This window comes from Lissotriton helveticus, chromosome 4_1 (genome assembly GCF_964261635.1).
Source record: "Lissotriton helveticus chromosome 4_1, aLisHel1.1, whole genome shotgun sequence".
Taxonomy (NCBI): Eukaryota; Metazoa; Chordata; class Amphibia; order Caudata; family Salamandridae; genus Lissotriton; species Lissotriton helveticus.
In genome coordinates this window covers 268,853,938-268,878,802 of record NC_136063.1, presented here as the reverse complement: position 1 = coordinate 268,878,802, position 24,865 = coordinate 268,853,938, and the positions used below count along the sequence as shown (strand labels likewise).

Genomic DNA, 24,865 nt, shown 5'->3' with positions numbered 1-24,865 from the left:
TGTCCATTAAATATAGGAAAAACAGAAGGAGCAAAATCCCAGCAAGCATAATCAGGCAGTGTGTCTGTCCAGGAAGTGGACACTGGACAGTTAGGAAGTACTAGTACCACGAGTGTCCCTCCACATCCCCGCCAGCTAGGTGCCCCCCTGCGCGGCATGGCAGTAACGTTGAGGAAAGTTACGCATGTCGGAGGCATCAGTGTCCTCTATTAACATCTTTAAAACCGACTGCCATTCTTGGGCTATATGTGCAGGATCGGGTTTCTTTGTTTCGTTGGAGCTCCCAGCTCTTTGTCATCAGGAGAACTTTAAAGTCGGGCGGTCTTGGGGGCCAGATCAGGGGGAATCACCAGACGAGTCAGTGATACCCAAAACCTTACATGCTTCAGACAGTGATCTCAGCTGATACAATTTGCCTTTTTTTGACGTAAGATGATCCAGAAAAGGGTGGCCCCAAGAGTATGGTATGCCGACTTCTCTCAGATGGGAAGTGAGAGGGCAGAATACCAGAGTTTCTGGAGAGTTATGGCTTCTAAGTCTTGGTACAGCACCTGAGCGTGCCCCCAGAACTGAAGTGGATGGGCCTCTTGTGCCTTGCGCAGGATGATCTCCTTCAGTTGAATATCGTGCTCACACACCAGGATATGCCCGGGCGGAGCTTTATCAAATTTCGGTAGGCCAACCCGGTGTACTCGGTCCATTTTAAAATTGACTTGATCTTGGGTGTTATGTTATGTTAGGAATATGCTACTTACCAGTATGCATCTGTTCTTGGCATGTAGGGCTGCTGACATTCATATCTGTGCATAGATCGCCGCCTAGTGTTGGGTCCGGATGATTGCACTTTGTTGTCTTGGAAGAGTGTTCGAAGCATCACGAGATAGGTGACTCCTCCCCTGGACTACAGTGCGCATGGGCATCTTCTCCATCCTCAGATTGTTTTTCGCCATTGTTGCAGAGATGGAGATAGTAAAGTAAGAGATGGCCATGCCAGAGATAATGCTGCAGCTGCGACAGGTACCGGGGAGGAGGGCGGGCGATATGAATGTCAGCAGCCCTACATGTCAAGAACAGATGCATACTGGTAAGTAGCATATTCCGTTCGAGGCATGTGGGCTGCTGAATTCACATCTGTGCATAGACTGTATAGCAGTATCTCCTCTAGCAGTGGCTACCTGTGCCAGCTGCAGCAGTTTGAAAAAGAGTTTTGAGGACAGCCTGGCCTACAGCAGCTTGCTGTTTTGCTTGCACGTCTACACAGTAGTGTTTTGTGAAAGTGTGTATGGTGGTCCATGTGGCTGCCTTACAGATGTCTTCAAGAGGAATATTTCCTAGGAAAGCCATGGATGCCCCCATTTTCCTTGTAAAGTGTGCTCTAGGGGGGACGGTTAACGTGCGTTTTGCCTTTTGATAACATATTTGAATGCACTTAACTATCCATCTGGCTATTCCTGATTTTGAAATAGGATTTCCTTTGTGTTGTGGTACAAAAGCAACGAATAGTTGTTCTGTTTTTCTAAATGATTTAGTACTGTCTACATAATAAAGTAGAGCTCTTTTTACATCTAATGTGTGTAGGGCTCTCTCAGCTACTGACTGTGGATTTTGAAAGAATACTGGCAGTTCTATTGATTGATTGATATGGAAATTGGATACAACCTTAGGCATGAACTTAGGGTTGGTTCTAAGAACCACCCTGTTGCCATGTACCTGCATGAAAGGTTCTTGAATTGTCAGTGCTTGTAATTCGCTCACTCTTCTGAGTGAGGTAATTGCAACCAAGAATACAACCTTCCACGTTAAGAATTGTAGTTCGCATGAGTGGAGAGGTTCGAAAGGAGGTCCCATAAGTCTGGTAAGTACTATGTTTAGATTCCAGACTGGGGAAGGGGGGTGTCTTGGAGGGATCGCCCTTTTCAGACCCTCCATGAAGGCTTTGATTGCTGGTACTCTAAACAGTGAAAGGTGTTGCCTGTTTTGGAGGTATGCTGCTATAGCAGTGAGGTGGAGTCGTATATAAGAGTATGCTAATTTACATCTTTGTAGATGCAGCAGGTAACATATAATGTTTTGTATGGCAGCGTCTAATGGGTTGATTTGGTTATTATTGCAGTAAATAACAAATCTTTTCCATTTAGCTGCATAGCACACTCGTTTGGTTGGTCGTCTTGCCTCCCTAATGATGTTCATGCAGTCTGGGGGCAAGTTAAGGTATCCACACTCTAAGACCGGTGGAGCCAGATTGCTAGGTTCATCTGATTGGGATCTGGGTGTCTGATTTCTCCATGGTTCTGAGTTAGAAGATGGGGTGCAAGGCACAGTCTTTGATGAGGAACTACTGAAAATTCTAGGAACGTTGTGTACCACGGTTGTCTCCCCCATGTGGGAGCAACTAGGATTAGCGTGAGTGAGTGTTGCCGCAGTTTGCGTGCCACCAGCGGGATCAGTGGTGCTGGGGGAAAAGCGTATGCAAATCTGCCTGACCAGTTCATCCATATCGCATTGCCCTGTGACAACGGATGTGGGAACCTGGCGGCAAAGTACTGGCATTTGGAGTTTTCTTTTGTGGCAAACAGGTCTATCTCTGGGTGACCCCACTCGTTGAAGAATGGCTGGAGAACTTGGGGGTGAATCTCCCATTTGTGTAGTTGTTGGCTGTGCCTGCTGAGCAGGTCGGCAATCTGATTGTCTGTCCCTGGAAGGTGTTCTGCTAGGAGAAATTTTTTTGGGGGAATTGCCCACTTCCATATGCTTTGTGCCAGATGGGAAAGCTGTGGAGAGTGTGTTCCTCCCTGTTTCTGGATATAGTACATTGCGGTCATGTTGTCCGTCCGGATTAACACCGTCTTGCTGTACAAGTGTTTCTGAAATGCTTTCAGGGCTAGGAATATCGCTGGCTGATATGCAGCTTTTTCTGTTTGGTGGTCCAGAGCCCTTGTACTGTGAATTGAAGGAGATGGGCACCCCAGCCTGTCAGTGATACGTCCGCTGTTAGTCCTAGTTGTGGAACCGGCTCTTGGAACAGTCGCCCTTGGAAAGGTTTTGTGGGTTCCACCACTGCACAGAGTTGTGAGCGCGACTGTCTACCAACACTAGGTCTTTTAGTTGTCCTTGAGCCTGGTTCCACTGCCGGGCTAGGCATTCTTGTAATGGGCGCATTTGAAGTGTGGCATGGGGGACAATGAATATGCATGAGGCCATCATGCCTATGAGCTGCATAAAGACTCGAGCTGGCAGAGAGTGTTGTGGCAGGAATTTGCGGATGAGTATCTGCATGCTGGCTATGCTTGCTGAGTTTGGATATGCCTTTGCCACTGAGGTGTTTATAGTGGCTCCCAGGTATTGCTGTGTGTGGGATAGTTGCAGATGCGATTTTGGGTAGTTGATTGAAAACCCTAGGCTGTGTAGCAACTGAAGTGTTTGAGACGTGTGTGCTGCACACTGTTGGTACGATTTTGCTTGTATTAGCCAATCGTCCAGATAAGGGTACACATGGATGTGTTGCCTTCTGAGATGTGCTGCCACGGTCGCTAAGCATTTTGTAAACACTCTTGGAGCCGCGGTAACCCCAAAGGGCAAAACCTTGAATTGGTAGTGTTGACCTTCTATTGTGAACCTGAGATATTTTCTGGGGGCTGGATGGATGGGTATGTGAAAATATGCATCTTTGAGGTCCAGTGTTGCTAGGAAATCTCCTTCTTGTAGCAACGGGAGCACTTGCTGTAGTGTGATCATATGGAAGTGCTCCGATAGTATATATTGATTTAGGGGTCTGAGGTCCAATATTGGTCTGAGGGAACCGTCCTTCTTGGGAATAAGGAAGTATAGGGAGTATACTCCTGTTCCTTGCTGGTGGAAAGGGACTTGCTCTATGGCCCCCTTTTCCAGCATGCATTTGACTTCTTGTTGGAGCAGGGTGATGTGTTCTGTGGACATAGGACGATGTCTGGGTGGTATGTTTGGTGGTGTATAAGTCAGTTCTAGGCAATAACCAAACTGGATAATTTCTCTCACCCACCTGTCCGTGGTAATTGTGTGCCAGACGGGTAGGAACTGTTGGAGTCTGCCTCCGACCGGTGTTATGTGGTCTGGAGGTAGCGTAATGAAGTCACTGTTTTGTGGTAGTGGAGGCTCTGGTGTTATTGCCTCTATGTCCTCTTCCCTTATTATTGTTGCCCCTGTAACCTCCTTTGTTTGTGTTTTTGTTGAAGGAACCTTGTGTGTTACTTTTGTATGAGGCAGATGTTTGCGAGGTATTTCCTCGTGTAGTTGCTCTGTATGAGGAGCGCCGAAAGGAGCCTCTGTGTTGCTGAAATTGCAATGCCCCCATTTTGTCCAAAATGGTGTCGACAGCAGGGCCAAATAGAAAATCCTGATTGACAGGTTGGTTAAGAATGGTGGACTGCACCTCATTCTTAAAACCGGAAATACGCAGCAATGCATGTCTGCGTAATAAGACGCTAGTGTTAATTGACCTAGCTGTGGTGTCCGCTGCGTCAAGCGCGCATTTGGTGGAGGCATTTGTTATAAATTTTCCCTCTTGTATGAGGTCATCAGCTTGTGCTTTAAAGGGCTCAGGTAGGTGTTGCATTAGGGTTTCGAGTTGATCATAATGCGCCCTGTCGTAACGAGCCAATAGGGCTTGTGTATTAGCAATTCTCCATGAATTGGAGGCTTGTGCTGCTACCCTTTTGCCTGATGCCTCCAGTATTTTTGACTCTTTATCAGGGGGAGGTGCTTCCCCTGTTGTTTGGGAGTTGGCCCGTTTACGTGCATTAGCCACTACCAGTGAGTCTAGTGGTAACTGTACCCTGATGTAAGTAGAGTCTGCAGGAGCTCCCCTATACTTCTTTTCTATTCTGGGGTTGATTACCAGTGCCCTGGCTGTGTCAGGTGCATGTTTTAGAACTCCCTTTAACATGGGAAGTGTTCTAACACTTTTTTCTGAAGTGTGGAAGGTGTCAAATAAGAAGTCTTCCTCAGCAGGGTCATTATGCATATCTACATTGTGGAATTGTGCTGCCCTGTCTATGAGTTGATTGAAGACTATGGTGTCATCTGTAGGTGACGGCTTAGTACGATAAGAGGGTACATCAGGGATGGGGTGGGTGTTGTAAGGGTCTGTTGGCTCCTCCCATGGTTCCTCTTGTGGTTGAGGATCTTGTGGGAAATCATATTGAGGCTGTGGCTCATCCCCAGTGTTACCCTCATTGTCCCCGAGGTGAGAAGGAGAGTAAGGAATGTAAGGATTAAAGGGTGTAGTAGGCATGATAGGCTGAAACGGGCTGAAGGGTCTAGAGGGAGAAGTCCCAAAGTCCTTTCTCTTTAATGGAATAGGGGAATGAGAGCCAGTGTCCAAGGGCCTCTTCTTCCTGTGCAGGATGGTAACTTTACCAGTCTCTGGATTAATGTATATCTTTGCCTGGTCGTCGGATGGATCTGGGTGGAAGAGTTCTTCCTCTACAGTCCTGGGTGGAGTGTTAGACTTTTTTGGGTCGGTAACACTTTCTTTTTTGACGACTTTTGGTGTTTTGGTAGTTTTCTTCGGCTCGGGCCCTTTTTTCGGGTCGACGAGTGTTTTTGGGTCGACCGGAACCTTCGGTTCGACGCGTTTCCTGTGCTCTGTAGGCTTTTTTGTATGAGTGTCCTTTCCCGAGTCGACGTTCTTTTTCGGATCGGCTGGTGTCTTCGGAGCACTTATGTTTGGCTCGACAGGTTTTTCCGGCCGTGCTACGGGCTTCGGTACGGTCCCCTTTTTGTCGGCGACCTTTGCCGGGTCGACGGATTTTGGACCAGTAGGCTTGTTCGGGTCGGCGACCTTCTTCGGTTCGGCGCCCTTAGGCTGCGTGCCCTTCTTCGGGTCGACTACCTCTTCGGGGTCGACGGTTTTTGGCTGAGCGGCCTTCTTGTGGTCGACAGTCTTTTTTGGCTCGACGCCTTTTGGCTGTACGGCCTTTTTCGGTTCGACGCCCTTCGGGTCGACAACCTTTTTTGGCTCTGGAACCTACTTCGGGGCGATGGTACTGGGCCCTGGGGTCTCTGAAGTTTTCGGTTTCGGAGCCAAGCCGGATGGCAGGGCAGGTGAAACTTTTTTATGATCTCGGCTAAGGCCTTTTGGCGATGCCTCGACCGCAGCCTTTGGTAAGGGGCTGATTGGTGTCGGGGGCAGTGTACTCACGATTTGCCCCGGTGGGATCTCGTCATCGGAGTCCGAGTAGTCCTCGACGGTGACGATCTCTAGGTCCAAGTCTTGAGCGTCCGGTAGTTCCTGGTCATCATCGAAGATGTTGTCCGGTTCCGGTGCCTGTCGCTGCATCTCTTGCCTAGCGGCCCGTCAGATCCGTATGGTTTTCTTCGACCGAAACTGGGCGCAGGCTGGGCAGTTTCTTCCCTATGGTCTGGGGAAAGGCTCTTGTTGCATACTGAGTGTTTGTCAGTATGTGGGAACTTGGAGTGGCATTGTGGGCACCTTTTAAAAGTGCTTCTTTCCATCGACGGTCGGCTCACGTGGCGTCGAAAAGGCCCAACGGCCCGCGTCGACGACGATTCGAGATGGAAAGCTGGATCGAGTAGAGAGGTACCGAACGAGAACAATACCGTCGAAGTCGAAGGCCTTTTGGCCTTTAGAAAGTTTTGTTTTCGATTCCGAAGTTGGAGTTTTGGAGTTAGCAACCGAACCCAATGGCGGAAAAAAACAATCTGAGGATGGAGAAGATGCCCATGCGCACTGTAGTCCAGGGGAGGAGTCACCTATCGCGTGATACTTCGAAGACTCTTCCAAGACAACAAAGTGCAATCATCCGGACCCAACACTAGGCGGCGATCTGTGCACAGATATGAATTCAGCAGCCCACATGCCTCGAACATTAATTTTTGTACAGCGCCAAATCACCGGCAGGTCTCTAAGCGCTTTAGAGAGAGAGGCCCGAGGCCAGTTGGTAGTAACATAACAGCTTTACAAGGAAGGGATAGTTTAAGCAGTACCTAAGGCCTCCCTGAATAGGACAGTTTTGAGATGTTTTCTGAAGGGGAGGAGTGCAGGTCCCTTCCGAAGGTGGTCAGGCAGCTGGTTCCAAAGTTGTGGGAGTAAGCCCGAGAATGCTCTACCCCCTTTGGATACAGTGTTGCAGCGTGGAGTGGTCAGGCGACAGGCTTGTAATGACAACAGTGTACGACCCGGAACGGAATTCTCAAGGTGATCTTTGATGTAGGCTGGGGCATTACCATAAATTGCTTAATGGGCAATGCAGAGACCCTTGAAATTCACTCTCTGCTTAATGGGGAGCCAGTGCAACTTACACAGTAAAGGGGTGGCGTGAGAGCTCCTGGGAAGCCTAAATATCAGCCTGGCGGCATCTTTCAGTATCACGTGCAGCTTGTGAATTCATTTCTGGGGGAGGCCGATGTACAGGGCATTCCCATAGTCAAGTCTGGAGATAATTGTAGCTGACACAATCGTCTGTTATGATGTCATTGAGAGGATAGGGACCAGTTTCCGCAGTTTTCTCATGATCCCTTTACAGGTACCACCCCTCTAAATTAACTTGGTTGGCCATGGGGAGCTCACAGTCCATTATTAGGCCGAGGCTTTTCACAAAGGATACTGGGGTGGGTGTATCGCCCATCTCTTGGGGCCAGAAAAGGTTAATCCAGGGGTTATTTTTTGTAGGGATGACAAGGACTTCTGTTTTGTCTGGGTTAATTTTTAATGAATTAGTTGTCATCCAGTTTACTATAAATCTGAGAATGTTTTGCACCAGCTCTTGAGTATGTGTGGAATTGTCGATCCGGAGGATGAGTTGAGTATCATCTGCGTAGTTAAAGATTTGGCAGTCCATGTGAGCCAGGGCCGCCACCAAATGCTGCAGATATATATTGAAAAGAAGTGGGGGCAAAGCAGAGTCCTGGGGGACGCTGCAGGTGAGAACGCCCCTGTCCGATACCTGCTCTCCCAATTGAACCCTTTGGGACCAGCCGACAGGAATGATTCCAGCCACTGGTGTGCCCGCTCGTGTATTCCCAAGTTCGTGATACGGGCCAACAGTTGTTTATGGCTAACCGTATCAAACACCGCTGATAGATCTAATAGGATCAGGGCGCTTGGTATTTTTTTCCATCGAGAACAGACAGCATCACCAGCTCAGTGCTGTGATGGGCTCTAAACCCTGGCTGTCAGACTTGGACTAGCTCGTGTTCCTCCAAGAAGGTCGAGAGCGTCTTAAGAGCATTTTGTTCCACGACTTTTGCTAAGAACGGCAGCTGGGAAATATGCCTATAATTCTTAGGATTTGCGGCGTCTGCACCTGGTTTCTTTAACAGGGGAGTAACTCTGGCCTCCTTCAAGTTAGACGGTAGGTAGCCAGTCTCCAGGGAGTGATTCAGTAACGCAAGGATCTGACTTTCCAGCCCGGGTAAGGCCATTTGGAAAATACTCGGGGACATGGGTCTGCAGGTAAACCTGATTTAATACGGTTCATTAATGAGTTTAAAGAGGCTGACTCCAAGTTAGGAATGTTGGTGAGCTACTTGCAAATATGCGAGGGGACCTGAGGCTGCACCAGGGAACCTTAGATGGCCGGAGTGTTATTGATCTCAACAAGAATATCCCTGATTTTTTGGAGAAAGTAAGTTTGAAGTGTATTGCAGTGTACGGGTGAGATTGTAGATTTTGATTCCGATTTTGGCTGAATTCTTTCAGTATTCTGAAAGTCTCTTCCTGTTTATTTACCACGTCTATAATTCTTGCCTCATAATATTCAGCTTTCCTGGTCATGATGGATTTTTTGTAGGAGGCGAGTGATATTTTATAAGCTACCAGCTCAGCTGGGTCGTAAGCTTTGTGTCATCTACTCGCATCTTGGCGAAGGCTTTGCTTCATTCCTCTCAGGGTCTCATTAAACCAGGGGGCACGGGACTTGTCGGAACAGTACTTCAACGTACTCCTTCAGGTCAGGTCAGTACCTTCAGCTTGGGTAGGAACAACTTTAATGCAAATATTGTTTCACTTGGAGCGATTTTCTAGATCTGCAGCATGAGCCTGCAGATCACATCCATTCTATTACTTCATCCCGCGCTGAACCTTGCTACTTTGGGGCCAACACACTGTCACCAACCTCCTTCAGGTCTCTGCGCACTTCCTGTAGGTCTGCCAAGAGATCCCGTTTGACTGCTTATAGGTCTTCCCAAAGCAATGCAAAAAGAGCTTCAAGGAATGAGTTAGTCACAGGGCCATCTGCATTATACAAATCATTGTGATGGCTTTTTGCTGGTGTAGCTGTCTTATCCCCCATGTCACCCCCAGATGGGCCCTGTGAGCATATCCTTAAGGGAGCGGTCCTTCGTGGTCCAAGTCGAGGACATGGTGGGGGCCCATCCCACAACGAGGGCGCAGCCAGGCGACTATCTTCACAGTAGTAGGAGAGGCAGAGACATGCCTTTCACAATCAGCCGGTCCACAGGCGACCGGCAGAAGACAAAGCACAGAGGCTAGGGGTTATATAAAACAGGATTCTCACTGATGGGGTTGTGTGGGCAAAACAGTGGCAGGCATGGTGGCACCCTCCCATGGCCACAACTCTCCTCACAAAATGTTGCTGACACACAAGTGGCCACCAGAATGTCACAAATAAACAGCCCACTCCGGTGGTCCCGCCAGCATGAGCGTGTGATCAATATGGGGCAGGTACAGGGAGGATGGGGTAGCAGCCAGGGCCACGCAGGGGGCCAGACAAGCCACCGCTCTGCCAACGACGTAGACCACAAGTGAAACCTTTGGTCAATATAGACCCAATGGGCTATCTTGAAATGGGAGGGGGTGGCCCAACAGTCTACAGGGCGGCCAACCCCCATGCCGTTCCCAGGTGTCCCAAGAGTCGGTCCCCAGTTACCTCCCCTCACTCACCGATGTCCATGGCGGGGGGGGCCCCGAAGCTCACTTCTGAGTCCTCTCTCTGAATGCGGGGGGAGGGCCCTAATAGCCAGAAGTTCCCCAAGGTGTCTCAGCAGTAGTGGTGCAGGGTCTCCCTGCAGGTCTCCCAACCCAAGAATGTCCTGCACCACCGGGCGGCTGATAGTAACAGCCACTGCAAGGCAGGAGAATGGCAACTGGATCCACACGAGGCATTTCTTCCCTTTCTCGCTGCCCTCTGCTGAGCTGCAGTGGTGAAGGTGCTTCCTGGCAGCCAATCTTATTATGAAGTTTGCCTGGGTTTGGGCCTTAAAAACACTGGTACTAGACAGGGAAGTCTTTGTTTGCAAACGTACAAATGCAGGCACAAGAAATAGTACAGACCTTGATTGAGCCTTGTACTGCAGTATCTCCCCAGGAATATTCAACTTCACCTCTTCTCTCAACAATATCTCTTGGCAGCTGGAAATATCCACTGGTAAGAATGTATGACAGAAGTCAGGAAAAATAGCCTTAAGGGGATGTTAGAGCAAAAAATAGCTCTTTCTCTTAACTAGGGACATTGACAGGTCTGAAGGTGGCAGAATTGGTGTGGCAGAAATAGCCGAAGCTAGACTTATCTGCTGGCATTTTCGGTACAAGCAAAGCTTATGGCAGAATTTAGGTATTGAGGGTAGAGGCTTCAGCAGAGTCTACTCAGGATCATCTGGAGAAATTAAGATTATAGTAATCAGGTTCATATGAGAAGTTACAGAGGAGGAGTAAATTCACTTGAAGGCTACCCCTTTCTACATCAATTTTTCTGAAGACTGCAAGGAACCCAGTCAAGTGGTTCAATAGCAATACATTTATTTTTTTTAAATATTTTTATTTAGGAATTGTTCATCAATGTTTAGTACAATATTAAATTATTACAACATACATTTCCACATGATTAAAAATGTAAACACCATATACAGTAAAAGGAGCAAAATTTCAGAGCAAAAATCATGTAACATAATTCTAAAATCATGATTGTTGTGTATCCAACCCTGCAGCACACAGAGTACCTACTGTCTCTTAACACATATATTCCCATAAAGTCATAAACGTCTTACATGAGCATAATCTTAGAGCATATTTTATTTTGCATTCCTTAATTCTAACGTGTTTGCATAGTAGCTGTTTAAAAGTTGGGATATCATTAGACCGCCACCTTTGAAGAATCAGCGACCGGGCTACCAGAACCAAAATATAAATCTGGTTCTTTTTGCAATGGGGTAGCTGTTAAGTCGGGAGAGTACCCTAACACCACTGTTTGGTTATCTAGTGCCCATGGAGCTTTCAATATGTTAACGCAGTACTGATTAATCTTTCCCTAAAATCTATTTAACTTTGAACACTCCCAGATGATGTGTCCACTTCCCTTTTCCCTCTATATTACTAGGAAACAGTTTGCAGAAATTTGAGGATTTATTTGTCGGGCTCTTGAAAGGTTCCAGGCAGAAGTCCAATAGCCCCGGGAGCGAAGCCACTGCCTCTACTTTTCCCAAAGATGCCACCCTCACTGTGCCACTAAATAACACATCAGGGAGGGGGAGCAACCCCAGAAAATGAAGAGACCAAGGTCTGCAGTCAGTCAGCTGAAGGAATGTTCCAAGCAGGAAGGGTGAGAACAGCTGCATTGGGAAAAGAACAGAACAATAATGCTTAATACAGACTATATGTACTAGCAACCTCAACTCTCTGATACAACATGATTTTAAGTGTGTGCTGTCCCACACTTACCTGTGACTAGATTGCGGAGGGTTCCAAGACAAGGTATTACAAGATAGGTTCTTGGGCTCTTGAAAATAAAGGTGCAGGAAATACGGTTCAGAGAATTCCTCTCAAATAATAAGTAAATGCCCAGCTCCTAAAAACAAACACCATCCAGGATACGATCCACCACAATTAGGAGTAGGTATTCTCACATAGGAGCAAGCAAAGACATGCGCCTTTCACAAGAGAAACAATAGTTTAACGCGGACTCGCGTGTGACACAAAGGGACTTGAAGAAAGTGAACACGTGACCATGACGTTCAAAGAAAACGGTGTCGGGTCATATTAAATTAACAGAGTATTGTGTTGCTGCAAAAAAAGAGGAAAATAGACAAACCCCAGTTAACCGCGTCCTCGCGTTTAGCAAACCGGGAACTGCAGTGTCTCCACGACGCTCCTGAAGTTGCTTCTGTTGTCCCAATAAAGTTTTATAAAAAATCCCCAAAAGGAAAAGACACGTCGACCCGTTTAGATAAGAGACACGGGGACGCAAAAAGAAACACCGCGGCACCTCCTGAGAGGTAATCCACCATGGCACTGGAGAAAGGTAACAAGCCAAACTAATGTCCGAGTCCAAAACTAGAAAGCTTCTTCCACGAAGCTTTACTCGATGCACAGGACAGCGCCCGTAAGCGCTTAGACTTCTTGCAAAAGTAGGATCCAGCAGGCGGGCTTCGCGTAAGGGAAGATCGTAGCTCGACTAGGAAAAGGGAATCCAACAAGGAAGAGGAGGGTAGGATTAGGAAAGCCAAGCGCCGCCATGTTACTTTTGGAGGCTTAAGAACCTCCCATCAGTACCACCTGATCTGTCCCGAGGCAGTATGGGGCAGCACACCACTCTCTATCTCTGGGAGTGCATTCTGGTTATGGTAGTGCAGTTAGGGAGCCCCTAGTTCTAGGTCTGACATTATTTTATGCAAAAAGTCTGGTGTTCGATAAAGAAGCCACTTAGAGTAACATTGCATTTGTTTTAGATTGGCCGCTTTCAATAAAGAACCAGTAAACTTCTTGATCTGATTCCATGCCATGGTAGAGATCTGTAGCCCTTTATGAGTTTCCCATTTTCTCTGTGCTTTCTGCTACACATTACCTCCGGTCGAAATCGAAAAAGGGAGGCCCAGCCACTGATCGATTTACGGTGTTTAGGGTCTAACAGTTGCCCAACTAATTCATTAATATGTATAATATTAGGTTCCTGGAGAAAATGTCTAACCCTGATAAAGGAACATTGAAGAGTTATTTTACTATGTTCAATACACAGCTCTATTTCAGTCCAGGATGTCCAATCCCCAATTAGAAAGTCCCCTATTTTTGTAAAGCCCTGACTTCTCCGTTTAGCTGTAACCTCCAGATCAAGCAATGGATCTTGGCCACTATATTTATCAGAGAGCAAAGTTTCTCTGTTAATATTGGGGATCGCATAATGACTAAAAAGCTGTTTTTGTCACTTAATACTCCATTGTAGAGTTTTGTTTCTGACTTTTTGGGGAATTTTTTTTAAACGCAAAAGATCCTTGATTAAATATTCTTTGTGGATTAGATCAGTAAATAAATTATCATATCTGTTAATATTTAATACCTTCATTGTTATGTACATGGTATGGGCAAAATTCGCAAAGTAGTATTCTCGGAGGTCAGGAAGAGCTAGTCCCGCTTCTGCAACAGGAAGTGCATCCAGAGTGAGTCTAGAAACCTTATTTGCCCAAATAAAAGTAGAAAACAGGCCTTGCACATCTTTAAAAAATTTCATTTGGACCACATTTGGAATAGCTAAAAACAGAAAGTTGCATAATGGTAAAATCATCATGCAGATTATGGCTACCCAACCTATTGTTGATATATGAAGATCTTTTCATTTTATCAGTTTGTCTTTTATCTTATTATAAAGAGGGATACAGTTTAAGGCATAAAGATCATTAATATTCTCCGTAACATAGATGCCTAAGTACCTCATGGGCGGAGTACTGACCAATGGACTCAATTCCACTAATTAAAAGTCAGATGGTCAATTGCAGTGCAATTCTCTATGTTAGATGTATTTATTCTGTATCCCCGATAGATTGAAATTTTTGAAATATACTAAATATTTGATTTTGGACTTCAATGTTAGGTTTTAAAAAGAGGGCAATATCATCAGCATAGAGCTTGACATTTGTCATATCCTACATTGGAGATGTTAAACTGCTAATTGAGCCATGACAAGGGGTTCTATAAAGCACACAGATAGTAGAGGAGATGGAAGACAGCTCTGCCTCGTCCCTCTAACAACTCTGCAATTGCCAACTTTATTGGCATTTTCAATTATTTAAGCCGTAGCCCCCTCATAGAATTTAGAGATTACGGCAATCAGCTCAGAGGAGAATACAAGTTCAGCCAGTATATAAAATAGACTTTCCCAGCCCACAAGGTCAAAAGCCTTTTCGGCATCTAGTAGCATCATTTTAGTTGGGATTTTGTTTTCAGTATATTGTCTAGGGCCTCACCTAAAAAAGCAGTATTAAAAGACAGTTGTCGGACTGTGACTAATCCACACAAAGCAAGGCTCTCCCCACTGCCGAAAGAGACCTTGCACCACGTCCAAGTGCAGACGCCATTCGTGATCTATCATGCACCGACGACTGAGTTTGTCCGCCCTGGCCTTCAGAGAACCTGCCAGGTGTTGAACCACCAGGGATATGCCCTGGTGTTCCAGCCATGTCCAGAGGCGCAAAGCCTCTTGACATAGGGTCCACAACCCCACCCGCCCTGTTTGTTGCAATACCACATGGTGGCGGTGTTGTCCGTTAACACCTGCACTACTCTCCCCACTACAGAGGGAAGGAATGCCCTCAGTGCAAATCGGATCGCTCGAAAGCTCCAGAAGGTTGATATGGAGCCGGGATTCCGCAAGAGACCGGAGGCCTCTGATCTCCACCTCCCCCATGTGGCCGTCCCATCCCAGAATGGAAGCGTCCGTCACAACTGTGAATTTTGGTTGGGGAAGGGAGAGGGATCTGCCATTGACCCAATCCTGATAGGTGAGCCACCACTGCAATTGTCATGTAGTGCCCTCCGAGATCTGGACGTGATTGGACGGATTGCCCTCATGCTGTGGCCATTGGAACTTCAGGTCCCACTGCAGAGCCCGCATATGCCATCTGGCATGATCCACTAGCAGGATGCTGGAGGCCATCAGACCCAGTAGCCGGAGGGTCATCCTGACCGAAACCCGTGTTAGAGGCTGAAGGATTGGAATCATAGCCTGAATATCCCGGACTCGCTGTTCGGGAGGATAACCCCGAAACTGGACCGAGTCCAGAACAGCTCCGATGAATAGAAGCTTCTGTGAGGGAATCCGGTCAGACTTCGGCATGTTGATGGAAAACCCCAGCAAATGCAGGATGTCGGCCGTAGTCTGGAGGTGGGAGACGACTGCTGGGGCGAGCCCGCCTTTAACAACCAGTCGTCGAGATAGGGCGATACTGAAACCCCCGATCTGCGCAGATGAGCTGCATCCACCGCCATCACCTTCGTGAACACCCGAGGGGCACTGGGAAGGCCAAAGCAGAGCACAGTGAACTGAAAGTGCTTGTGGCCTACCGTGAACCGCAGGTAACGCCGATGGGCCGGCAGGACAGGGATATGAAAATAAGAGTCCTGCAAGTCCAACGCTACCATCCAGTCTTGCGGGTCTAGGGCAGACAAGACCTGAGCAAGTGTGAGCATCTTGAACTCTTCCTTCCAGAGGAAGCGATTGGCGTTCCGAAGGTCCAAGATAGGATGCAGGCCCTTGTCCTTCTTTGGAACCAGAATGTAGTGAGAGTAGTAACCACAACCTACTTCTAGCGTCGGAACACGCTCGATGGCCCCCTTGGCCAAGGGCCGTGAATTCCTGCTGGAGAAGTGTCAAGTGATCCCCCGACATGCGATGGTACTGAGGTGGAATGGCTGGTGGGGTGGTCTCGAGGGGGAGGGAGTAGCCCCTTCGGACAATTTGCAGCACCCACTTGTCCGAGGTGATGTTGTGTCAGTGGGGGAGATGATGGCGAATTCTGCCACCCACTGGCATTTGATGGGCCTGAAATACCATCTAGGAAGGCTTTCCAGTGGATGCTGCGGAGGTGGACTGATGGAGACGGCTCTGCGACCGTTCCCTTGGGACCGGGACCTCGAGCTGTGTGGAGCCAACTGCCAGACTTCCAGCAACTTTCGGGACCGCTCCCACAAAGAGCGGGGCTGGGACTGGGGACGACGTCGTCCGGGGAGGGCGTCGTGGGCGACACCATTGGGGTCGGTGCCAGCGGAGGAGTCATGAGGTCGACTGGCGACGACCCGGATCCGGGCCTGGATCCTGCGGCGTCGGGCCGAAGTCGACGTCAGGGCCGATGCACCCGACGGCGCCGGGGCCGAAGCACCCGACGGCGCCGGGGCCGAAGCCGCCGGCCCGCTAGGACTCCCAGACGGAACCACGGGGCGCGAAGGCGCCTCAACACGGTCCGACGGAGGGAAGTGAGTCCTCATGGCTACGAGGAAGTCACGTATCTCCTCCAGCGTAGCGTGCAGCCCAGGGACCGCTGGGTGTGGAGCTGGACGCGGCGATTGCAGCTCCGGCGGAGCCGCGTGGGCGGTGTTGCCCGAACACCCAGCCGCGTCGCGCGAGTGTCGGGGAAAGTCAGAAGAGCGATGACGCCTCTTCGACTTCTTTTTCGAGTGCCTCGACTTACCTGAGGACTTGGAACCCGACGAGTGGTGTTGACTCATCGAGCGGTGATGACTGCGGCTCCGCGACCAGTCCCTCGAATTCCTCCTCGACTGCCAGAGCTCGAGTCGCTTATGGGACCGCTCCCGTCTAGCCTTTGAGGTCAAGGCCCGGCAGTTGGGGCACGACTTGTCATCGTGGTCAGCGCCGAGACAATAAAGACACAGGCGGTGGGGGTCGGTCACCGACATCAAGCGGTGACAGTCCTCGCAAGGCTTAAACCCAGGCATCCCTACCGGTACCGCGAGTCGAAGATCGACTCGAGAAGAGATCAAAAGTGATCCAAAAAGTTAGTCAGAAATTGACTGAAATACTGCTCTTCCCGGATCTGCGCTTGCTGGCGCGGAAAAAAGAAGGACTGACGTCAGCGCGCGAGGGCGGCATCTAAGTACTCCGACGGCGTCATCCCGGCTATCACGACGCCGATGACGGACGTGGAGCCGCAGATGACGCCTAGCGACGCGCATGGGTACTGCTGACCAAAACTTTCCGGATCCAGTCTGATGCCTGGGGATATTCTAAGGTAAGGAATCTAACACTAACGTGTTTCTTTCAGATAAAAATGCTTCTCATCTCAGGGAAGAGCGCGCCATATCCAAATTGTCCTTGTTCGCCCTGTATGCTACTTCACTTCCATCCGGGGGCGAGGCCGGTAACAGAGTGCGCTAGGCACGACACATGTAAGTAGAACCTCCTCAATCAATCAATACATTTCTTGACGGAGAATGTCTCAACATCAAGTGTCTTGATTTGGAAATCCATGCATCAGTGCTGCAGGTGTCCTTGATGACAATAATGTTCAAGTCTATGGTGGAAATGTCAGAGTTAGGCCAGTATTTGACGGCAAGCAGCAAGGAATGATGCAGCTATTCTTCACATTGAGCTAGCCTAATGCCAGTGTAGGAGTAGTGATGCCTCTTGTAACTACTCAATTCCTTGTATCATCTAAATCAATTAGTCACAACCGTCCATCTTTAATGAGCGTGCACTTTGCAACAGTCAAGAAATGTTGCCAATTTGCACAAATAATGAGGGACTAGCTACCAAAGTGTGGATTTTCCTCTTGAGAATGTACACAGCAGGAAAACTGCTAACTGACAGTATGCGTATCTCGTTTTATGTAGTCTACCAACCATCAAATAACTGCACACTTGGTTACTGCCTGACACTACATTGCACAGACAATGAAAGCCTGGGATGGGGAATCCAAAAACTTTTTCCATCAATGTAGTCATTTAAATACATTTCAACATTCTGAGTGCAGTTCATGGTGCACACATGAGTATCAGGAGTACATTCTTCAAATCACTTTGTTACAATTAAACTTTAATTTACATACAGACAAGAAATGTGCAGCATATTCACCTTTCTCAGCAGATGTTTTCCATGACAGAAATTATAATTTCATGCGAGGTATTTCATGTACGCAATATGCCTAGCTTCAAAGCGAGCTGATATGAAAACGGAAAACATCTCATTTATCTCATAGGTCACTGTTGTAGGCTTAACTAGGGGAAACTTGCTAAGCCGTCCTCTTAGGAAGTGTTCTCCAGTCGGCAGGGAAAAACTAAATCCTAGTTGTGATACACAATATGTTTTATACTCTAGAAGTAATTAAGGCAACACCTGTGGTGTAGCAATGCCAGTAGTTAAATAGAAATATCCTATCCATTTCAATAGGTTGTACATTAGCTGAACCTGAAGAGGACAGAGACAACACTTTACATTCTCCTGAGCTCTAAGATCTTAGAAGCCAAGCTGCCAGTTGGACACATGACAAGGTGGTACATTAGTCTGCGTCCTGGAGTCAGCTATTAAGAGTTGGATAGTTAGATAGTGCTATGAATCATCAACAAAAAGAGAAGCACATACCAATTTGTCGTTTCCAAAAGATACCCAATATCTTCGGGTTTGAGGGCTCCCGGGGTAGGTGTGGATGACTAAATGTGCGAGATTTGGGATTCAAGGCACTGAAAGTCTCTTTGAAGTTAACCTGCTGGTAGATTATGAAAAAAATGCCCCAAGTCTTAACATCTCAGAGTAGAGTATCTCAGTGTCAATTTAGATCTTGGTGCTGATAACTTGCTCTAGGGCGCTGTCAATGACGATCAGACCAGCAATGATAGAGTAGGTACTAGAGGCCATATGTGCAAACCTTTTTGCTGGTCGCAAGACATTCAGATTTTACCGCCTATTTCAAATAGGTTGTTACCCAGTCGCTAAAGGGACCCTTTCCCCTTTGTGAATGGTTGCAAAAACATTTTTTAATAGCAGGCAGTGATCTCATTTTTCTTTAAAGGAAACAGGCTGCATTACAAAAAAACTACTTTGCTTTATTTAAAAGCAAACTAAGACATGGTGGTCTGCTGTCCCCAGCAGGCCACCATTTAGTGTTTTTAGCGATTCCCAATAGATCACAAATTACGACCAACCTCATGAATATTAATGAGATATGTCAATTGCAACCACATTAGGAATCTTTAAATGTGGACAAATTTGTACATTGGTGTTTGCAATATCCTGATAGAAAATCAGAAAAATGCGCTATTAGGAACTCGCAAAATAAAACCTATGTATATGTGGCCCTTCATGTTTTCTTTTATTTACATATATGGTATTTCTATAGCAAGACTCTAGGCAAAAGGCAACGGAATACTGTACCAGGTCAAAGACAAGCACAAAGTCAACGAGTAACAGGAGAGGAAGTTGGGTTTCAGAAGGTTAATACATTCTGATGTAGCTTAATTTAAAAAGTTAAAGCTTCAACTATTTCCTAAACGGGAGCAAACTTGGGGCGATCCTAACGGATATGGGGATATTGTTTCACATATTAGGTTCATAGATGGGAAAGGCTTTCTGTCTTATTTTAATTTTTACACTTCATTGTCTGCAGACTGACTGTCCCGGCTGTGGGTGTGACACAAGACTGCTAGAGATGGTGAGCCTGTTTGAAAAATAAGTGGAGGTGCTCTATGAGACTGCTTTGTAAATGACAGAGCTGGATTTGAAGATGGTGTGGGTCGGCAAGGAGAGCCAATGGAATTCCATCAGGATGGGGTTGATGTGATCACTTTTTTCATGCCCTTGATGAGACATGCGGTACAAAAGGGGGTGGTGATGGACGGAGCATCTTAATCAATCAAACACTCACACCCAGTCAAAAGATCTGGGTTTAATCTATCACCGTTCTTTAGCTCACTCGCCACCCCAGTTCAGACATGGCCATATGCAAATCAGTCTGACCCTGTGCCTCATGGGAACAGTCCAGCCCGAACTGCCAAGCCATGTCTTCCCTGGACCAGAACCAAGCTTCCCAGGACCGGTTTCTGGCATTACAGCCGTCTTCAGCCGGGCTTGCTTGAATCCAGTGGCAAAGTGAGCAAGGGACTCACGTCTGAGCATACCCTTCAATTTGTATCAGACGCCTGGATTTTATAAAATTCTCCGATCCATTAATGGGTTTTGTAAAGAAATAGAGATAGTGGGATAAACAGTATAGGAATACGAGTAGTGAAAGGAACTAAATAGCCCTTATGATGTGACAATAATTAAGCGCAAATCATTGATTTTTATTGTAGAATCGGAGAATTTTATAAAATCAAGGCGTCCGATACAAATTGAAGGAGGACGACACAACATTTAGAAGCGCCTATCAAACAGCGCGATTGTCAAAAGTATCCAGTCATAAGCTGCGGCTCGATTTTTTCTTCCAAACACGAGGGTGAGTGCAGTTTCTGTCCTTTAGCGAGACTGAGCCACATGAGGGTAAAGTAGTAAATAGTGAAAACTTCTTTTCTTTTCTCTTCTTTCGCTATTGAAGTAACAGCTCCGAATTACTTCAAAACGGTGGCTCCTTTGACCTCTACAAGACAACAAAGGCATCACATACTGAAAGGTAACGAAAGTCCACCAGTATGCAAGGAGTTAAATTAAAATTTAAATTTAAATTAAAATCATAATGGTGAAGTAAAGAAATTAATTTGCGATCCAATTTATTTTTAAACAAAGGAATGGTTATGATGTAGAATTACCCAGACATCTAACTAACCGAGCCTATCTACTAGAAGGTGACGCTAACCAAATACAAGCAGAAGACCTCAAATTGATTAACTGAGGCTGAAAGAATTTCATTTCTTTATAAGGTTTGCAGAATTAAGTACAGTAATGCCTAATTGTGGAGTAATAGATTCCAACAAAGAGATCTTGTAGTGATATTGTTTTTTGCCTCAAAACCCAAACCTGTTAACCATATGTTTAAATGTATAAATACATAAAAATTGTGCCTTATATGATTGTGTCTTGTCCAATACAGAACCTAGTGTTAAAACTGTATACCGTGTGAATAAGTATTGTACAAAAAAGAAAACATTATATGTATCTAATTGTATGTTTCTTTTTAATCAGAACCTTGTCCTGATGAAGGTGTTATAACCAAACCGAAACGCTGCGTCGACAACTTTGCTCTTTTTAACTGTTCTTCATGTGTATTGACACAATTTTACCTGTTTCTAATGGCACTTTAATTGTGTACGAAAGTACTGTTTTTAACATTGAATAAATTGTACACTTTTTCAAATATCATTTTAATTTGTTTTTTGATCATATTTCTCTACTGTGGTTTATTAGAAATGTGTTTATGGCAATAACGGGTTTGTGAGTTTTGAAGGCTTTGCATTGTATATTTCTTTCCAGGTTTGGAAATATAGGGACTTTTTCTTAATATAGGTCTGTATTGTAGCCTGCTTGTTCTTGGTAAATAGAGGAATTCGGTCTTGGCTGGATTGAGCTTCAGGTAGGCATTGGACATCCAGGTCGGGATGATGTGCAAGCAGTGTGTGAAGTGAAGAGGAGACTTTCAAGTAGAGTTGTGGGACATCATCATTTTGGTGACTCCTGACACTTATCTGTGAGTAGAGCGCCACAAAAGCTCCATGTAATGGCTGAAGATGACAGGAGACAGTATGGAACCAGGGGGGCTCCAGAGGTGATAGACATCTTTTATGACCTGGTGGTACCCATGTGAACAAACTGATGTTTGTTAGAAAGGCAGGAGAACCACTGAAGGATATTAACAATGAATCATATTTGAGAAATCAGGGTGCATGTGAGGGTGGGATTGTTTTCTAAGATTTAAGGTGTCAGACTTATGGACCATGATGAAGTCACTAGAGCGATTTTGGTTGGCAGCTAAGAGTGGCAGTGTGGAGGAGGGATTGGTTACCGGAGGAGTTATAGCCAAAAGCAAGAGATGGAAGGCATCCCTTTGTTTCTTACAAGTAGATCATGTCTTCCCCTCTTCCAGGCATAGCTGCCATTTCAGCTATTACTGTTACGCTGCTAATGCTACTTAATTAAACACAAGAACAAAATGGCAAGAACATGGCTTTTATCAGGTTTAAACTTATTTTCTTGTTAAGTTATCCGTGGGTAGCAGGGTCATATGAGATTTTGCCTGTCTCAAAGTTCTGAAACGTAATGCCTTTACATTGCAAGCAACTGCCATAATTTCAAGCAACAAGAAACTAGAAGTCCTCTGTGCTGAGATCCCTAAAAATACCCTGAACAAATTTTGAACAACTGAGTCATGTTCAATCAAAAAAAGACTAAAGAATATGAAGGGAAAAAAATGGTAAGGAAGAAACCTCTTAACTGGAAACCGAAAAATCATTCTGGAAAAATATCAATGGCCGAAAACAAGAGTATATGTGTTCAGAGAATCTCTCTGTTTTGAGCAGGAACATGTGCTGTGGCACTTGGTGTGGGTATGGCATTGCAACTGCTGCAAGGCTGAATTATAGGGGCACCCAAACACTCTTGTAGATATCCTCAAGTTTTATATCTTGAAACTCAATTTATTCAGCATTTTTTCACATTTTCAATACCATTTTGAGAGTAAATATTTAAAGGTCTTATGGAATTCTGATGCCACTGCCGGAACAGACTGGATGATGCGGACCTTCTAGATTATAATTCATTATGTTTTATTTGAGATGAACGGAAGCATATAAAGTATCGAAATGTTGGTTTTATTTTCCATGCTTTTCACTTCATAATGGGTCTTTTGGGAAGGAACACTTCTTTCAAGAAAATAAATTAATTCTTTGCAGAAGTTACCTCGATGAATGTGCTGGAAAAGAAATTCTAGACTAACCACTTGCTTGGCAAAAATAGATATATTTTTTGCACTGTGGGGTACATGTATCAGAAAACTTGCACGGTTTGATTTATTTTAATACTGTGAAACTGAAAAACAGAAAATTAACGGTTTAACAAAAAAAGTGTTTGGTTTTTTTAATCAAAATGGATAAAATACAGTATACACACAAATAAGCATCTTTATCGAATGAAGTTAGACCCAGATCTCGGACTGGGGGTGAGTGTCTGATATTGTTCAGCATCCATCCATCAATTGCTCTTTTTGTATTTGTCACCCCGAGTGGGATTGGTATGCTCAGACGTAGGTCCTGTGCTCACAATGTCACTAGATTCAGACTATCCTGTCTGAAATGGGGGTGAACCCCTGAAATCAGTCCTAGGATGCTTGTATCCCAACCAGGGAGGGCCTGCGAGTTCAGGCTGGACTGACCAGTGTCAAGACTGATTTGCATATATACAACACGAAACCAGGGTTACGGAACTACAGTCTCATACTTGTGGACAAAATATTAGGAATGTAGATATGTTATTGGTAGTGTACAACCCTTCTATTCTCCTAAATGAAAAACATTTTCCAAAACAAACTATAAAATTGGTGGTTCAGGAGTCAAAAAAAGGTATTGCAGAGTACACTTGCTTTATGCATAAGTTCTTGTATAGAATATATAGCACCAATAATCAATGACAATTTATGAAGCGTACACCACCCTTGGTCCTATGGAGGAGCACATGTACTCCAATATTTAATACTTGACAAGTGGAAATGCTCGTGAAAAAATAATGTCGAACTTAGACCAATAGTAACGTTGATGTACTATTTCGAGCCCTGAAGAAGTCCTTGTTGGACGAAACGCACTGGATATTGTTCGCTGATGTGGTTTTTAGAAGATTAAGACGAATAAAGACTCACTGAAAGAAGAAATCTTCTCTATATGGATTTTTTGTGATTCAGCAACAAATTGTCATGATTATTGGTGTTATATATTCTATACAAGAACTTATGCATACAGCAAGTGTACTCTGCAATACCTTTCTTTGAGTGCTGAACCACCAATGGTATAGACTGATTTGCATATGGCTGGGTCCAAACTGGAATGGCTTGGAGAGCAAAAAAACTATGCATGATGGCAGCACCTTTATCACTGGCACTGACTTTAAGAGCTTACGATAGGAATGCTGCCAATATCATCATTACCACTACCCAACTCCAATTTATATCAGTGGGGTGAGAAGTAATGCAGGAATAAAGAAACCCCTTTTTTATTGATTTCTTACTTCACACATCTGGAGTTGAAACAACCTCCTTTCTTTCTCCATCTCTTCTGCAATCTCCGCTCCTGTTATTTCTGTGCGTATCATTCCATGTTGTTTTGCATGCTCTCTTTTTTCTTTTTCTATTTTTGTACTGAAATATTTAAAGTAGAAAATATTTGCTTAAACAAAAAGAACTGAAATGGTCACAAGTTGGACAGAACACAGTTATTTAAGCTTGACATTAACAAAACAAATCTCTGGTGTTAAAAGATAATACTGACTTAACAAAACTAGCACGTTGCAGCAACACAAAATCTTTCAGAAATTCACAGGACTTCTCGCCACCAGAGTCAGTGTTCACCTTGCCATGACACTACATTGAGACTTAAGGAGTACATCCTGCATGACCTGGTCATTCGCAAAGAGACTGAAAACAGGATTAGCAATTATATGGCGGATACGGTCATGCAGGCTCTAGGATATGTTCAATGCAGTTCTTAGGGATTTCTGTATATTGGTGGCAGCCCATCTGAAATGTGTAAAGGCTGAGAGTAGGGATAGCCAGAAATATGAACACAAGTGAATCGTGATGAATAAAAAATTGTTGAAAATACGGACACACTGTTCACAGGTATGCACCCTAGACCTTGAAGTGGAATTTGCTCACATTAGAACTTTAGAAATATTACTCTTCTTGTAGCAAGACGTGCAGTATCCTCGTATCCTACTGAAAGCAAAACATGAATGGGGTAAGAGTGTAAGAAGTTAAGGGAGTGCTGCTAGAAGACAGTACGATATCAACTGCCTTGAGCGATTTTTATCAGGATATTTACAATGATGAACCAGTGTCTTCCCTCACGCATGCATGCCTACATGCAAATACACACCTCATCCAGGTAGTACCTGCCGGCTGTGTGAAGTATGTTGATGATCCCATCACATAGAGAGAAGTAATAAGCACCATTAAGGGCCTCCGAATGGGTAAATGCTTTTTCCCAAACAGTACTCTA

General features: G+C 45.5%; 1 protein-coding gene across 3 annotated transcripts in view; it reads right to left on the bottom strand.

Moving 5' to 3' along the window:
- Positions 1–24,865, bottom strand: part of ASAP1 (ArfGAP with SH3 domain, ankyrin repeat and PH domain 1) — a 2,040,747-nt gene that overhangs the window by 1,356,470 nt on the left and 659,412 nt on the right. For all 3 annotated transcript variants that reach the window (XM_078686749.1, XM_078686753.1, XM_078686750.1), the window contains one exon: positions 23,877–24,006. In XM_078686749.1, the coding sequence (XP_078542875.1) occupies positions 23,877–24,006 (130 nt within the window). The remainder of the gene's footprint in view (positions 1–23,876; positions 24,007–24,865) is intronic.